This window comes from Tyto alba, unplaced genomic scaffold (assembly GCF_018691265.1).
Source record: "Tyto alba isolate M040663 unplaced genomic scaffold, T.alba_DEE_v4.0 Super-Scaffold_22, whole genome shotgun sequence".
Lineage (NCBI taxonomy): Eukaryota > Metazoa > Chordata > Aves > Strigiformes > Tytonidae > Tyto > Tyto alba.
Genome location: NW_024881296.1, coordinates 594,831 through 612,270, shown reverse-complemented (window position 1 = coordinate 612,270; position 17,440 = coordinate 594,831). Strand labels below are relative to the sequence as shown.

Genomic DNA, 17,440 nt, shown 5'->3' with positions numbered 1-17,440 from the left:
CCCATCTTCTGAGACTTCTAAGGAAATGTCCTATGTCTTGGAGAATTTATCCTGACCATCTCCTTCACCAAACAGGATTCTGTTTATTTGTTTTGAGATTGTAAAGAAGTTTGAGAGAATGTTATCTGAGGGCTAATTTCTTTCATAGAAATGAAAAAGAAAAAAAAAAAAAACAAACCCAAACTTAAAAGTTAGTCCTACAGCTATAGCGTCACTAGTGTGATGCCATAACAAGACACATAGACACTGCTGTGTCTCTCCATAAGCTTTACCCTCACGTCACATCTAAGTCCATCAATTATTATCATCTCCTACAAAGTTCAATAAAAAAATAAAACTGAAAAGGACATAATATCATGAACAACAGCTACATTTATTGGACAGTGACTGATCCAATCTGTGACAGAAAAGATCAAGCAATAGAAGGGTTGTTAGCTTGAAATCCTTTTGTAGTATGCTCCAGCTCTCAGCTGCTGAAAATTCAAAAGGCCATCCCACGTACCAAAGGTAGCAAAAAATGCAAGGAAAAGACACTTTAATAAAACTGTCAGATCTTAGGTGATACACTGATGAGGAAAGTGCATGTTTCGAAGAAATGTTGGAATTTTGCCCAGAAATATCCTTTAGACAAATGCGAATCAGTGTTTCAAATGACTTCTGCTCACCGAGGGCCAGCTCTGTGAGTCACAAAGATGAGGATAAAAAGGAAGTAGTCCAAAAAGTAATCAGACTGTTAAATGATAAAACACAGCCCTTTCAGCAAACTCCTGATAAGCAGCTGGAAATTGTTTTTATTGTCACCATTGTTTTTGAGAGGGATGTGATCTTTGGACTCAAATCCTTAGATAATTATGAGAAAAAAATCTGTAATGAATATTCAGCTATTTTAATTTTTTTTTTCTGTCATTCTTTAAGGCACCCTGTAATCCAGGGTTTCTTCTTTCTCTTTTATTTATTTTCTAGATTTATTGTACTCAGTTATAAATTCTTAGAAAAATCCAATTTTGCTGCCTTATTTGAATAAAGAACACCTAAATTTGATCTGAAATTGTCTAATGAGGAGTTTTTATATTCGTAATCTTTTCTTTCTAAAGCTTGTTTAGAGATAGAGAGAAGAGCTACTCTTTTTTTTTTTTTTTTTTTTTTTTTTAATTCTTTATGACAGCAACTTGAGGAACCACGAAGAAAGTCACTTATCAGACTACTGCTATATCTTTATTTCTTACAAGATCCCTGTTAGCAATGGATATGTAACGTCTTTACATTTCTTTACCCAAAACAGAAAGCATGGGCAAAAACAGGATTTGAAAGTAAGGGATGTTTTGATAGATACAGCATGCACAACCTCTTAACTGAAAGAACTTTGTCATTTTCTGCAGTTTTTTCCATCCCCTCCCCAAGTTTATTATTTAAAATTGCATTGAAGTATACAGTACTTCTCTTAGTTTAAACTACAAAAAGACAGCCATTAAGCATAGTCAGAATGTATTTTAAATTAGTGAACACAATCTGCCTATACATTCAAATCTTTGTAAGTTCAGACTTGTTCAAGAGCCCTTAGGTTTTCTATTGTTATCTAAATAAGCTGACAATATCTGCTGTTCAATCTTCATAGAAATCATACCTTGCTACTCAGGCCCTTTTCTCCTGACAACCATGTTAGACCTACAAAGAGAGGAAGTACAGAGTTCGCAACAAGTTCGTAACTCATTACTTTGCTCCAAGACACTTACACATTTTTTAAGTCACACCTGTGTTTGTAATTAGAAGATGTTGCCATCTCCTGCAGACCGCTGGGATCCTGCAAGTCAGCACTAGGTTTTCTTGCATAACAGTCTCAGTTTCCCTAACATTCTCAGTTTGCTTCTTATTTTTGTGTTTATTATTATTATTATTATTATTATTATTATTATTATTATTATTATTATTATTATTATTATTATTATTATTATTATTAAATGAGTGAATAATAAAAGCAATGTCTTTTTCTCCTAACACTATAACTCACTTTTTTCATCTAGCTTCTCTTTTTAGAGTACGGTCACTTTTTCCTATAAGAGTTTCTGTGATATTGATGAAGGTGGCAGTAAACTCACACTGAGGACAGTTTCACTTGAAATCTTCCGCATTAGTGAGAGTATAGTTGATTTTATGGTAGGCAGAGGTCAGTATTTCCAGCAAATACTCCTTTTCCCTTTCAATTCCTGCATGCAGATAGATTGCAGAACAATGGCCAGGAATTACTTACATCTTTGGATACCAAATGGCACCTTCAGCAAAGAAATGGGGAAGAAATTTTGTTAACTGTTCTTGGGTTTCCCTCACTTCATATGTCTCAGTTCATGCACAGAGCAGCTTGCCACCATGATGCCAAAGGAGGAGGGGGTTAATTGTCCTTTATTAATGGTCAAGGATGAAACTTTACTTTAAGGGACAAAACCAAGGGCGGTAAAACTGTAATTTGTCAGCTGGAAAATATTCTCTCACAAATTATGCTGTGTGTGGTACAGGTGGTTTCCACCTCAAAGGTTAACACACAACAAAAAGTCTTGCAACTCAGCATGTAATGATATGCCCCTGCTGGAGCTCTCTGATTTTTAACTCTAGATTAAGGACTTGATCCAGAGTATTGGCAACTGTTCATGCTAGACAACAGCATTTCTGGAAAGGCTCTTGTGGTCCAAGAGTGACTCAGGAATCATGTCGCCTGTGAGGGTATTAAAACCATTGAGCAACCATTGTTGCTCTTACTGCCTCCGATATCAGGGCAAGGAGGGCCACCATCACCTTGCTCAAAGAACAGTAAGTGTAACATGACTAACTTCCAAACAAAAATTAGTCCCAAAAGAGCTTTATCCCAAAACTCATGTACTAAGTGGAAACCTTAACACACTTCAGATAGGGACCAGAAGAGTTCCCGTATTTCAGATCTGGTTTACACGCAGCCACTTCCTATCAACCCTCTTTTAATTCATGTTTCACCAACAGAAGTTACCTTAAAAGCAGACAGATTGGTTTCTTTCATACACTGAGTCAATAGCTTCACTTTTATCAGTGCATGATTGGTCAGTGTTTTATTCATTGCTGTATTCGGCAGCACAAGTAAGATAATACATTTGCATTGGGAGGGAATTAAAATGTAATGGTAAGTTCATCAGTTCCATCTGTGTTTGTGATCTAAATAATAAAAGAACCTCTTTCTTTCAAAATCCCTTTTGTTGCTCCTATGAGATTCATTTTAGATTAATCTTTTTTTTTTTTCTCTTTTATTTCCAAAGGACATCCATTACCTTGCACTAGATAAGGGTGAATTGGCACTAGCTGAAGTGGCAAAGAAAAAGGCTAATGACATTGATGCAGAATCAATAACTACTAGAATTGGTAAGAATTAATGGTGTTTAAAAAGCCTTTTTTGTTTTAATCAATACTTGTCCTGTACAACACCGTGTTATATTTGTAGGGGGGGTTATTGTTTCAATTGCATTGTTTTCTTTGAAAGCAAAACAGTATTTTTTTTCATAACTAAAGAGGGAGGCTTATAAAAATAACATAGCTTTGTCTTTCGGTCCCCACGCGAGGGCTGTGTCAATGCAATAACTACAAAGCAAAAAAGAATTATGCTATGGTTATATAGGAAAGTTCAGGTTGTACAGACTGAACTGAGTGCAAGAAGTAAGAGACTGAGTCTGAAAATCTTTGTTGATCCCAGTGTTAAAGACCAGGTATGGCCATCTCATTCACCTCCAAATATTTGCTCGGGCACGGTGTGCCAACAACTGGAGTCACATCATGAATGCTTTGGCAGCATTTGGATGAAACATTTACTGTTGTGAACAGAGGCTCAGATCCTGGTTTTAAAGTAACAGCTTTGCATGCAGTGGGATTCTTACTGTTCCATAAGGAACATCAGTGCAAAAATTGCAGGGTTAGACTAATCGCTCAAACATGGACAACTTTTCAGGCAGAGAAACTCTTAACTCCTTCTCTGTCTCCTTGTGTTCCGTCTGAATTATCACGAAGAGATGTATGCAAATATGTAGACCATTCTGATTTCGGGCCTACAGCACAAACCAAGCAGAAGAGGTCTAAGTCTAGGTAGCTGACTTCCATCAGAGAGAAAGTAGGCAAAGGAAAAAAAAAAGAACACAAAATATTTGTATAAAATATGCCCAGTGCTGTTTTGCTTATTCTACTGCATCTTTGAATATGAGAGGAAATCACTGAGCTTTTGGCCTTGTCCCATGCCAAGAAATAGAATATGATTAAAACTCACGAGTCACAAAATCTTTGAGATCTTGGGTAACATAGGATTCTTTTAGAACTGTACATCTCGGTGTTTACCCAGAGCATACAAGCAAATGCCATTCAAATACATAGAAATACAGAGAAGCGGTATGCGCCTTTATGTGGCTTTTTCTGTATATTGTATAAATCCATGACTTTGAAGACTATGCCGTACAGTATCACCTCCTTCCTTCTCCAGCAGAGCAGAAATCAAGCAGTGCCTGTCCTGAACTCTTTTCTTCAGGGTCTTTCATTTTCAAGCTTAAGTCACTTTGAGCATTTTTTGCACCACATCTGGGCCTTTGGGCAAGCCCTTTCACCACTAGAATTGCCCAAAATGACATTTGTTTAGATCATCTGTCACTAGTCACTCTTTAAGGTGTACAGTTGCATCTCCCTTGCTTTCTCTGCTCTTACTTCTTAGGTAGTTCTCCTCTGTACCTATTATAACTAAGATACCTTAGACTTGTATCTGATCATTATCTATTCTCTTACACTTAATCCAGAAAATTTAAACCTTAATCTGTGTCTTCATTTAATTCCTTGCAAACTAACGCTATTACTAGATTTCTGAAATTAGGCTATTTTTAAGTTTACTAGTATTATAGACATATATGCAAAGAGGCAGGGAAGAAACCTGAAGTGATCACGAATTTCTTACTTGCGTAACAGATCAGTAACATGTGTTACTACAATTCAGTTATAAATGTGCAGGCACACAGTCTTCCCCTCCTTCAGAGCAGTCCTACAGTTACCTCTGTAATGCCCCATAAGCATAAATTATTAAAGTCATTTTATATGATAAAGTCTTTAAAGTGTTCTCATTTGCTGAATAATTAACTATCAGAATGATTTGAAATACTTTTTAATGCCCCTGGGGCAAACTGTCACTGAGATTCAGTCTATAAACAGTAATGAATTTGCATCCAATTCATTTTATATGAAAATAAACAAGAATCTCCCATGAGTTCGTTTCACTGCAGATTGGATCTCACCTTAAATACATGAAATCTCAGCCAGAGGTTTTGTTTTACTCTACTTTATTCCAACGTCCTTTCTTGATGATGTTTCTATTTCATAAACTGTTGTTAGTAAAAAAGGTGTCACAAGGCATGAACTTTGTGGACCCAGTGAAAACAAAAGATAACCAGTGCTTTATTTGTAAATTAATATATTTATCTAGTATTTTGAGAAGGGGAGAAAAACTCATGCCAGCGCCAGGAGCTTCAAAATGCAGTTTCAAACAAGTCTCTGTCCCCTAAACCCAGTCCTCTTCATCCAGACCCTGCTCTCTGGGGTTTTCAGCTGCTCAGTTCACACTTCCCAGATCAAACCCCAGACTTCTTGAGCACCTACTTCAGGCTTCTACAAGAAGGCAGCAGCCAAGGCAAACAGATGCAACAACATGCAATCAGTGCTATTGATCCCAAGTTATACTGAATGCCTGCCTAGATAATATCTGACCTGTCTACAGCATATTTCATATATATATTGCAGCATGCTATTTGGTCCTAAATAGTACAAATGTGAATTGTTCTCGTATATCAACATCTAATGATGTTTCCTGAGCCAGCCCATCCCCAAAACTCAGCTCAACACTACTTGAAAATAACATGAGTCAGTGCTCCTGGCTGATTCCCAAGCCCTTAAGAGTGCTCCATCTTGCCCCAGATATATTTAATTTGTCGAGATATTTCTGTGTACAGGGCTCACTTCAAACATAATATATTTCAAACTCAAACTTTTGGAAAAGTTTCAAGCTCCTACAAATAATGTAGATCGACAGTATAATTGCAGCTGAAATTTATAGATGTCATCTAGATTAATATAATCATTGTTAAATTCCTCACATATATCAAGATTTTTGTCAAGATAAAACTAAAACCGGATTGATTATTTTAAAATTTTCTGAATTTTAGCTCTTATGAGTTCCTCGTAAGATTGCTGTTTGCTGTATACCATTTTGAAGAAGCCATCCTCAAAGCTAGGAATGCCTGGGTACATGTGGTAAAAGCACCTGTAGACCTTCAGAGCATAGTAGTTTGGTGAGAATATTGCTGAGCAAGATGAAGTATCAAATGAGCTCGCTACTATTCCCTGCTATAGTTTTGGCAGAATCAGTTATTTTGTTCAACTGATTAAAATCTTCTGAAGAAAATTACTCCCGTAAGATTAGATGTTTGACAGCCTGTGAAAATGCATCTTGAGGCACGAGAAGTTTGAAGTAATGGTACTGTCCATCTCAGAGACTGCATTAGCTCTCTCCTCTTTCCCTACCCCCATTTGATCCGCAGACCAGTGGTCATAGATATTGTAGTTTCCTCTACCAGAGATTCTCTGTTGATTTTTTTCTGTAGTAGATCTACAGGTTCCTTAATGAGGTCAGGGAGTTCTCATTTAGCCTTGCCTAAAATGTATGCTGTGCACCTCATTTCACTCGATTAAAACAGAGAGGACTGTCTTCACTACTGAGACTATTTGTAGGTTACTAAGAAATTCTGTTTATGGGTGTAACCTTGCACATACACTCCTGGAACAGCATTGTCCATGGTGAAAGAGTGCAGTTTACAGTGCTGTAAACTGTAGGTAGCTAATGTAAAACTTGAGTTGCAAAGAACTGACATGGCACAGCCTGTTAAGAAATGCCATAACTAATAATGATCATGGAGTGAAGAACTCTGCCTTTCAGACATCATTGCTCAATGAATATCCAGCGAAAACATATGTAGTCAGTGTCAGAAAGTTTCCCAAGGCCAACTTCCAACAAATTACATTAGGGCCTAGAAAGATGATTTTAACCTTCAAATCAATAGCTTTCACCCAAAAAGGATTCATGCTGTGACAAGACTGGTAACTGCTGCATAGTTGAAAGGCAGCTTGGGAAACCTTGTATTTCTACTTAGAATTAAATTCAGAATATTAGTAACACTAATGTTTAAGCAACATTTCTAGCAGATGTATCTTAAAAACACTGTTGTTGAGATAATTGCGTTGCTCTGAAATGCTAGATGGGACTGACTAATATTTTGGTGGTTCGGTAACATCTCACGAAACCACTTGAGGTTTTTCCACTTAAAATAGAAATTTAAAACATTTCTGGAAATATTTCATCATGTTTACAAGTGGGATAGGTAATCTTATCAACTCTGACAGAGACCAAGGTCTAATTTCCCACACTGTTCATAAAATGACATTCAGAATGTAGGAGCCCTAAATGTTTCACCATACTGGCAAGGAACATCATCAGTTTGAACCTTAAGTGGAGAATTTATTCATTTCTTCTTAGTTCTGTGATAGTATTTTATACTGAAGGGCTTATATGTTCTTAGCGATAATTAATCTATAGTATATAGACACATACTATAGTGTTTTGTCTTCCATACAGTGTGTCTGAGATGCCAGTCTGGTCTTGCATAGGGTCTGCTACCTCCAAATCATGTGTAATTTACTCAGATCTTCCCCTTTTCCTGGCAGTCCTGGCGATCCTGCTTGCATTGCAAGACCATGTTTAGAATTGTCCCCCTGTTTTTGTAACCTTTTCTGGCCCTGCATTAGCCTAGCGGGTAACATTTGTTCCTCTTCTGATCCATAATGACTCCTTTCATCTATCAAGCAATAGGCTTCTTCCTTACCCTCATGTACCCTCTCTGATGCTGATGACAAAGCCTTCTTCATTTTCTACTCCTCCTTGGTACAAGCATCTTGCTCTTGCTATCTTTTCAAGTTAACTGAGGATCTTAGCCTTTTATTTCATGGCATGATTTTCATTTCACTGCGTAACATGTTAGTGACATGCTTAAAAGATATTATCCAATACACAGATGAACTGTGATCTGGAGAGACTCAGGGGACACCTGTTTCTGCTACAGATTTTTTTGAACTCTGCTCCCTTCAGTGTAAGTGTTAGATCTCCTATTTATTTATTTAGATTTTCAGTTTAAGTCAATCAAATCCTTTGCTTTTATTTTTCTAATAATGTGACTTTTCCCCCAGAGAGCCAGAAAGCATTTCTAATGAAAAATGCTTTTTAAGTATGATTGGCAGTTAACCTATGGCAAGAAATTAGTTTCCACAAGCACTTTTTTAATTTTGTGCCACACAAGATGAGTGTCTTTGAAGATCCATAGTAATTTGAAATGACTTAACTCTGCTCACGTGTACGCTCTCTTGCACATATCAAGCCACACACAGCATTTGATACAGAGCCCACTAAACACAACAAAAAGATTTCCACCATTGTCAGTGAGCTTTGGATGGGGACTTTAGCAAGTAACAAGCTCATGTGTGGGCTGGCATTACCAGAACTCCTGCCCTCTACCAAAAAAATTACAAAGAGCCTGGTCTGGAAGGATGCTCTACTTGATGTAGACTGCTTGAGTCCCTGGTTTCAAGAGGAGCTAGTGGCACCCAGCGCTCGTGGCATGGAAGCCAATTGCAGTGGCAGGTCTGAATTCACGGCCTCGCATGCCAGCCTCGTGGGGCGTGTAACAGTATGTTCCCACGTAACCAAGTGGATCTACTGAATCTTCTTTATTTTGATGTTTAGCTTTTGTTAATTACATTTCTAATTTTCCAACTAGTAGTGAGGATTTTACTCTATCAAGAGATTATAGGCATTAATTGCTCCCCTCCTTGTGTTCTTTTTGAGAAGTGAAGTTGTTTGTTTTACTTAAGGTCTATAGTAATGCCAAGCTGGTTTTGGCTCCACCTCATCTCACCTCTCCACTTGCTTGTGTCATGATGTCAGTTTTGATCTATACCTTCCCACTGCTAGGCAGCTTTGCCTAAAGACATAATCCTCAGCCCCTAATAATTATAAGTACATCAAAGGCTAGCTGGTTTGCTTAGCTGCAGAGGTCTACACAAAGATCTGTGTATCTTCACTTGAAAGAGATTTATAGTTTTGTGTCAAGCTTTAGAATAATCATGGCATTCCATTTTTTCCCTTCTTTATTGTGACATATTCTTGCCCACTACAGAACCCGATTTTAAAAACACCACTATATGCCTGAAATAAAGACACTATTCTCCTTAATATTTTAATGATCCTCATATTTTGTAATATCTGTCAGCAGTAAAATTATGCCCTATTTAATATGAAGAAGTCTTACCAAGAAGTCATAGGTTAACCATTTTTTGCCTTAATTTTAAATGATGTGTTGAGTAGAAAAAAAAAAGAAAAATCAGTAACTGGAAGAGCCAGCTTTAGGGAGTTACGTTTTTGTATCTATAGCCACATACTATGACTGGTTTATAAACAAAAAAATTACAGTATTTTCAAATTCTGGGAATTTAAATGAGTTGTCTGTGTCTGAATATCTATTCTACTAACGATTAGGTTATTGCAATGTATGTGAGGTCTCTCATCTGAGATCTTTTCAGTGTATTTTCCTCTTATCCTTATAATCTCCAGTAAAGCTGAGGCACATGGACAATAGAGAATGGATGACACTCATTACCAAGTAAACGCATTTTCTGTGGCAACATATCAAGAAATAAGTTACAAAAGTGAAAACAATTCACAGAGATATTCTTTGGGTGAGGATGTTACATCATAAAGAATAGTTAAGCATGAAAGATCTCAAAAGGATGCTCATGGCATGGCATTGAAGTAAAGAGAAGCACGTCAGTCCTCAAGTATCCATTGACATTATAGCTAGGAATTTAAGTAGAAATTTGACTTCTCAGCGCTGACTCCATAGACTGAAGTCAACTTAAATAAAAAGCACACATAGTTAAAATAACTGTTGAAATAAGCTGTCAAAGAAATTGATGCATAGAAAGTGTCTTTGCATGGAGACTAAATGAATACCTTTCTGGGAAATAGGTTTTAGCCAAATATAATTTATGCATTAGTCAAACACAAGTTTTTCTGGCTCAGTGTAGGATCCCTGGATGAAATTTAATGGCCTCTAATTCACTGTAGGTCAAACTAGATGATTTACACTATATTATTATAGTATAATATTCATATGTTCTGGATTCCAGTCTTGCCTACAGCTCTGTGAAAAAGCCTCTGGTAAATCTCCCATTAGCTTCAAAAGGCCCACATGTAGGCTAAAAGACTGCAGTTAAAAGCCACATAATGTATATTCACACATCTCATAGTATGCACGTGTGTGTGTGTACATAAGTGGGTATTTTATTTACACATACGCAGCCAAACTCTGGCCAGTCATAAAAATAGCTCCGAATCTGAACACAAGCGCTAAGATTAATTATTACATATTTATATTTTGCTTCATGACATCAGCAGCCACAGAATCTGCTGCTGCTTTTTTTTTCTGAAAGAAGGAGAAATAATCACAGCAGGAGGTGCTTTCATAATTGCTGTAGCTGGCTGAGAGCTGCGTATCTGTATGTTCACAGTGTGTCAGAGGCGTGTTTGTCTCACACACCCTAGAGCTATCCTTCAGCCTCTAGTTTTCTGATAGGGAATTCGCCAGTTGCATTTCTGTGCGCTGAAAAGAGTTGGCAAACACATATTTGCATGGCGGTTGGTATGTGTTTTGTCCTGTTTGTTCTGCATAGCGTAATGTGATGTGACAGGCTGCAATTCATCACATCGGTGGCATGACAGCAGAGGAATTGGAAAAGAGGTATAATGGTGGGCTGATGCGAGCTGTCAATTTAATGTTCAGTTGTAATGTTTCATCATTAAGTCTTTCCATAATGGCCTACTGAAGAATTATCACCAAAAATATTCCCCGTGCGGGTGAGTGTGTAGAAGTAGTGATCAGATACAGCATAGTCAGCATGAGGAGAAGGCTGCAGATTCCTGTGCTCAGAAGGAGCAACTCTTGTAAATATGAGAATCTTTGCACATCTGGTTCCTGATCAGACAGGAACGTTGAAGGACTATCTGTTGCCTTCTCTTTCACTACACTCCCCAGCCACCCCACAGGCCCTGAGGTGGGGATACCGTGGAATTGCCCGTGGCAAAATCAGAGGTCGAGGCTGTTTTCCTCCAAAGACTGCTGCACAAGAGTCTGCTTGACACTTCACCCCTGAAAAACGCCCGCAACAAAAGCCAAGGGGTTTGATGACCTGGTGTTAGTTCTTGTTGAATGATTTCAGCCCAACAAAACCAAGAAGCCCGTTAAAGTCCTGTTTCAGGGCCGTAGGGAAAAGCTCAGCGGGGCCCGAGGGTTATCTTTGTACCCATTGCTGTTGTCAGTTTTGTAATTTCTAAAGTGCCAAACTTGGGCAGAAGAATTAAAGAAATGGGCTGTTTAAGAAAAAGCACTGGTGAAAAACTGATCGACAGTGCCTAATACAAGGCAGTAAGTACTTCCAGAATGAGTGATTTTTAATTCTCTCAACATACACTCTGCGTTTCATTTCAGCTATTTGAAATATCTTTTTTCCCTAAATATCCTTCCTGTTGGTTAATCTGAGACAAGACTTCTTTTTACTTTAAATCTCAGTGCCATGAGTCTCCTGAACTCATGCATGAGTAATACTTGCCCTTCAATAATATTTTTCACATCGTTCAGTATACCAAAAGACCTGAATTGTGCTAGGTTTCAATCTAAAATTCAGTCTTAGAAATAGATTGTGAGGCAGCCTTGGTTATCTCTGCAACATTGAGATTATGAAATGGCAAAATATGATGAAAAGATATTATTCATAATAGCTTATAAGCATGTATGATGATCGTTATAATTAGTTACCTACTGCAGGTACCTCCCAGCCCAGGGCCAGGCTGCAACACCCACCTTCCCCAGGAGCTCGAGCTCCCCGGCACCCGTGTCCCTGCTTCTCCTCTGCCCTCTGGGAGGGCACAGCTTCCCCCCCCCCCCCCCCTTGCCCATATTTAAAGTGATCCCTTTCAAATGTGCCTGCAGCGTGTGTTTGACGCCAGCACGGAGGCTTGCCGTGCCCGACTCCTCCAGCCCCGTCGGGGTGGTGCTCAGAGCTCAGCCTGACTTCTCGTGAGGAACCAGGGGCAGGAGTTACAAGGACTTCCCTGCTGTCCTTCACCAGTGATGGCTCTGAGCACACCTCTGAGTCCTTGCATACCACAAGATCAGTAAAAAGTCAGGGTTTAGTTCTCACATAAATTAGATCCTGTGGATTAACCACTTAACTGGCAGTTTAAAATTTTTCACTATGAAGGAACATGGAAGACAATATTCTTTCCTGTATAACTGTGTTAAAAATCTATGTATGACTTCTAGTTCTTTCAAAAATATAAAATTGTTTCATAACAACTGCTAGATTATATTTTTTTCTTGGTGTAACCTACCTTCTGCTACATCTTACTAGGGTTATTCATATACCTCTGCTAAATTTAGTCATTTCCCTTGCTGACCTTCCTGCTGAAAACCCCCCCTGAAGATACCCAGATATGCTTGAAGTGCACCAGGTGACAAGCAGATTCTGGGGCCATGCCAGAGACCTTGCAGAGTATCCCCCAGGACTTGATCTTACATCACCTGGAAGGGTGGCTGCTCACACGAGCCTTACAGGAGCTCGCTGCTCCGACTGCTCTACGTAACCCGTGGAAGGAACGATTTGGGACCTGGTCTAAACTTCTCCTGAATCATCATTTGAAGTTTGTTGCTAAATTTCACCACACCTCTGCCTAAATAATGGAAACTTTTACTAACCAGATGAAAGATTATGGCTACAGTTAATTATCTCTTTTACTACACAGGATGCATTGTGGCCAAACAAAAACAGCTACAAAGTGCTAACCGTAGGCCCTTGCTTTTAGCCACCAGATGATGAGATGTTTAACTCACAGCCATGGATATGGAGCCTGCGTGAGCATAGTCTGCTGCAGGGTAAGGCCAGATTGTCCTGCTGGCTGTGCTGCTGTTGCCTCTTAGGTATGTAAAGGAAGAATTAGGACTGCAGCACTCTACCCTGATCACCGTAATAAACAGAACTTTAACAGTAAAACATTCCTCAAAAATCCCTGATTTTCTCAAAAAATTCCTGAAGGAAGCATGAGCTTTAGTCAACACCTGATTTTCACGTATTATTATCAACTACACTGTGCCAGCCTATTCCCTTGTGTGTTTGAGGGTTTTGCTGCCCACTCGTTGGGCTCAGAATCAACACAGCAGGCCAGGGACTGGATGCAATTCAACTTTCCCAGCCACCCCCAACCTCCTGGAGGACTTTGGCCAGCTCATTTTAGCCCTCAGTGCTTTTGCTTTCCTGTGGGGACGGCGTGGGCTCTCTGTGGTGGGCTGCTCACCCTTTCGGCAGCCGCCGAGCCCCGTGCCACAGCCCCCTGCTCCTGTCGGGCTTATTCGGCGCTGCACCCTCAGCTTCTCCCCACTGCTGTTGCGTTTCCAGCACCGCCCTCCCAGAGGTTAACCCCACGGTCAGGTGAAGTCCAGTTTCTAAGCTGACTTATTTTCTATAATTTGAAGGCATTTTTTACAACATAGGGTAAAAACGCACCCCTGGGAAATCAGCCGTAATACTCGAGTTCGTATCTGCCATTAGGTGTCAGTGTGACAACAACCATGGTACGCCAAGGCTACTCCAGGGCATGCAGGGATGCCACCCCATCCCAAACTTCTCATTTTCCACTCAGGGAAAATGCAGTATGCAACTGAGAGGAAGGAAGAGGTTGAAGAAAGGAAGAAACATTTTATATCAGGTTTTGCCATCACCTGATTGAAGAATTCGCTAACAGATAAGTCTGTTTGCATTTCACTCAGTGTGTCTCAGGTTCCCAGTCCTGCAGTTGTCAAAGTGTAATATTTACAAAAGGAAGACAAGGGCTTCTCCACACACTGATCTGACACTCTATTTTAGGGCAAAAGAAACAGTCAATACTACCAGTAATTTGCAGTCTGCAGGAGGTAAACTGCTTTGCCCATATGCAAATATTAAATTACTCACGTAAGTCGACGCCTGCTGATGTTGATGTTTATAGATGGGTCCTGCACATGTTGATTAAAATACTGTATTAGAAAAGCTGCTGAAAGTTCCACTTCTTCAGAAGAAAAGGATGTAAAAACTTGTTTTAAAGCAACTTTTTGTGTCTGAAATACTACGTTATTTTGGTGTATCACTGGTAAGAATGATGGAGAAATAGTAAAAACCATGACATATATTAAGGCATTTGCAATTGTTTTTAAACAAAGTTTCAGAAACTTCCCAAAATGAGATGGCAAAAGGTAGCAAACAGGTTTTGGTTACCTAGGAGTTTTGAAAGTTAGCACACTTTTAAAATAAAAATCAGTTTGGGGGGAAAAAGTATTTTCAGAAAAAAAAAAAATAATAAATGTTCTTCAGTTGCCTTTAGTATTTAGAATACCTCAAGTGCTTGTAGGATAGCAATTTTTTGCCTTATGTTTGTAAATGGAAATGTTTTCACCATTAACTTTAATCAGATTTAGATTAGATCGACATAATGGCTACATCAGCTTGGCCTTCACCAGGGAATCTGTTGTGCAAGAAGATCATTTGGATTCAGCTTTGCCTTCTTCTTTTCTACTTTGAGATGGAGGAGATTGTGAGCATCACTTAAATTTGGTGGTGGGGTTTTTTTATATATTGATAGAGTAAATCTTGAATAGCACCATGCTACTGTGATAAGCATCTGAGCATGGTGGCTTTTTCTTTTAGCTACTTCCAGTTTTCTAGCAACTGCATGACACAGGAGCGGTTAATCCTGAGCATGCATTGCACAGCCCAGAGTAATCCCAGCCAAGGCAAGGATCCTCAGGTGCCATCTCTGCTACAGTTCCCAAAGTCAGATAACTGCAGTTCTCTATGAGAGCAATGACCCAAAATTCAGTAGCCCTGCCCCTCTTCATGTTGGGGGTGGGGAAAGAAAAATCTAATGTGCCAATTTGACCTTGTCTTTATAATAGATAATTATAGGCATTAGGAATAGAAAGGATGCCTGATTAAAAGGCTCCAGCCAGCTGCTAAGACAAGATTGCAAAGTAATCCTAGACCATTTTCATATTAAGAGTTGCCACGATGATGTTCTTCCACTCCTTATGCTGCTCAGCCTGCCTAGAAAGCTCTCTCCTATACTTTACCTTACTTGCATCCTAACTCTCTTTCACTCTCTACTTTTTTTAAATAACAGTGATTAAACCTTTCTTTACATTGGTACTGGTGGGGGGCTTGAAAGTTCCTGCTATCCTACACATCTATTCTGACTTCAGAACTATAAATTGAAGAGCTCCTTATTTTCACGTGTGGTTTCAGACCAGGTTCTTCTTCGTGTTTGTGGTGCAAAGGGAGCAGATGGAAACGCCGGCGGGGCTGGCAGGTCGAGAATCCCCCAGCACTGCCCATCGTAGCTGGCTGTTCCCGCTGCTCCATCCGGGCCACACGGTGGGAAGAAGTAGAGGCTCTGGGACCAGGCACAACCTGCTCACATGGCACTCTCATCCAGAGTTACCTTAGGTAAATCCAAAGGTAATTTTGCTGATTTTGAAGCAAAATCATGAGTAAAATAGGCCTGGGAGCAGCAGAGAACTGTAAGCCTGTTTTAAACTGAGCACTGTGTAGAGAGTATTGCTTCAAGACACTTTACAGATCAGAAAGGAAAGGACCATGGTGACCGTTGCCCTCTGACTGATCCCTTCTCCCTGCAATGGTCTGAGTTCCCATCTGCAGCCTAAACCAGCCCAAAAACATCCTGCAAAACATGAAGTGCAAGGAAGAGTTTCCACCCAAAGTCAGAAGAGGCAGAGGGAGCAGAGTCAGGCTGTAAGGAAGGACTACAAGAACACAGTAATAACCGGGTAGACGGTGAACATCTCTGGTGATGCACATCTGTGTGAGAGGGACTGGTGGTGGCATGTAAGGAAAGAAAAAGATCTCTGTGGTAATGCAGGAATGTGGAAAGTTGCTTTGTAAGGGCAAACTTTCCCTATTGAACATTAATTGCTTTCCATGGATACAAAATGCACTTTAAGTGATGAAAGGAGTGGCTGACAAGCAATGCTGTATTCAAGATATCAGAGAATGCAGTCTAGGTTAATTACCTTCTTTTTAAAAAAAAAAAAAATGTTTTTTTTGTGGAAAGGTGAGCATCTGTCTGAGACAGAATCTTATCTCCAAACTCCTGTTGTCTACTTCAGTGAGAAGAGGAGCAAGAAAGGGAATGAAATGGAGCAGTGAGGGGACTCCAGCAGGAGCCATGGGGATTTTTTTTTTTCCCTGGCGTCAGGCGTCAGCTCTTTGCATCGCTTCCCATGGACTTTCCTCCTGGTTACCTTCAGAAGCACAAGCAACACCGGGAGCTGCCCACAGCTCCCTCCGGGGCTCTGAGCTTCCCAAGCAGCATCCGCAGCCGCTGCTCCTGCTGACAGGGTTTATTTAAATAGGCAGGGAGAAAGTATTTGTGTTTGCAGAAGGCAGTGTATAGTGTAAACTACCTCTGTGAGGTTTTTAAAAGAAAAAAAAAAGCACTCTGGTATTCGTGCCACTCTGTAATTGAGGGATACGTCAGACAAAGATCTTCCAGGGAGTGCAAGAAACAGCCTGGGAATGAAAAACCCGCTGTTTCGACAAGGTTGCATTTCCCCTTTGAAAAGGCATATGAAGCACAGTGTGTCCCCTTTCTAAAGCTTTACGTTTTCCCTCTAAATTAGTTTCTTCTGATGGTAAAGGGTGGAAAGGAAAGTGTCAGCCCAGCTGTCGGGGTTTTCAGATGCCGGTACGGTCACATCGGCTTTTAAGGCCTTTGGGCACCCAAACCACAGAATGTGCTGGTGGTTGTCAGCAAGTCTGTGCAGCAAAGCGCTGGAGCGGGTGACTGACGGGCTGTAAATGCCTATCAGGGAGGACCTGCCCTTATATCTGCTTCAGTGGCTTTATTAGCCACACCTTTCTTGTAAATTGTAAAGTGTCAGTCAGGGTGCTCCAGAGGTGGTTAAAACAAGACATGCTCTAATACCCTCCCAACTTCTTTTATGTCCCAGTGCCTTGAGGTGCATTTAGAAAATGCATCCAGGTTTTGACTCAAGTTGTAGGATTTAGCCAAGAGACACTGAACAGAGCGCTGCATAAGTGCCATTAAGAGAGCTTAGCAACAGAATGTCGGTATGCATATTGTGTGAGAGTGTATACATGTATGTGTGCATGAGTGTGCAAACACACATCTTGCATATATCCGCATCACAAAAAAGTTTTAGACCCCGTAGGTTTAAAATAACGTGTTGGTGCC

At 39.9% G+C, this 17,440-nt stretch overlaps 1 protein-coding gene across 1 annotated transcript in view; it reads left to right on the top strand.

Annotated features, from left to right (window-relative positions):
* LOC104368900 (WD repeat containing planar cell polarity effector) overlaps window positions 1-17,440 on the top strand; it is a 105,457-nt gene that overhangs the window by 60,466 nt on the left and 27,551 nt on the right. The window contains exon 13 of the mRNA XM_033006593.2: window positions 3,279-3,381. Coding sequence (XP_032862484.2) covers window positions 3,279-3,381 — 103 coding nt within the window. The remainder of the gene's footprint in view (window positions 1-3,278; window positions 3,382-17,440) is intronic.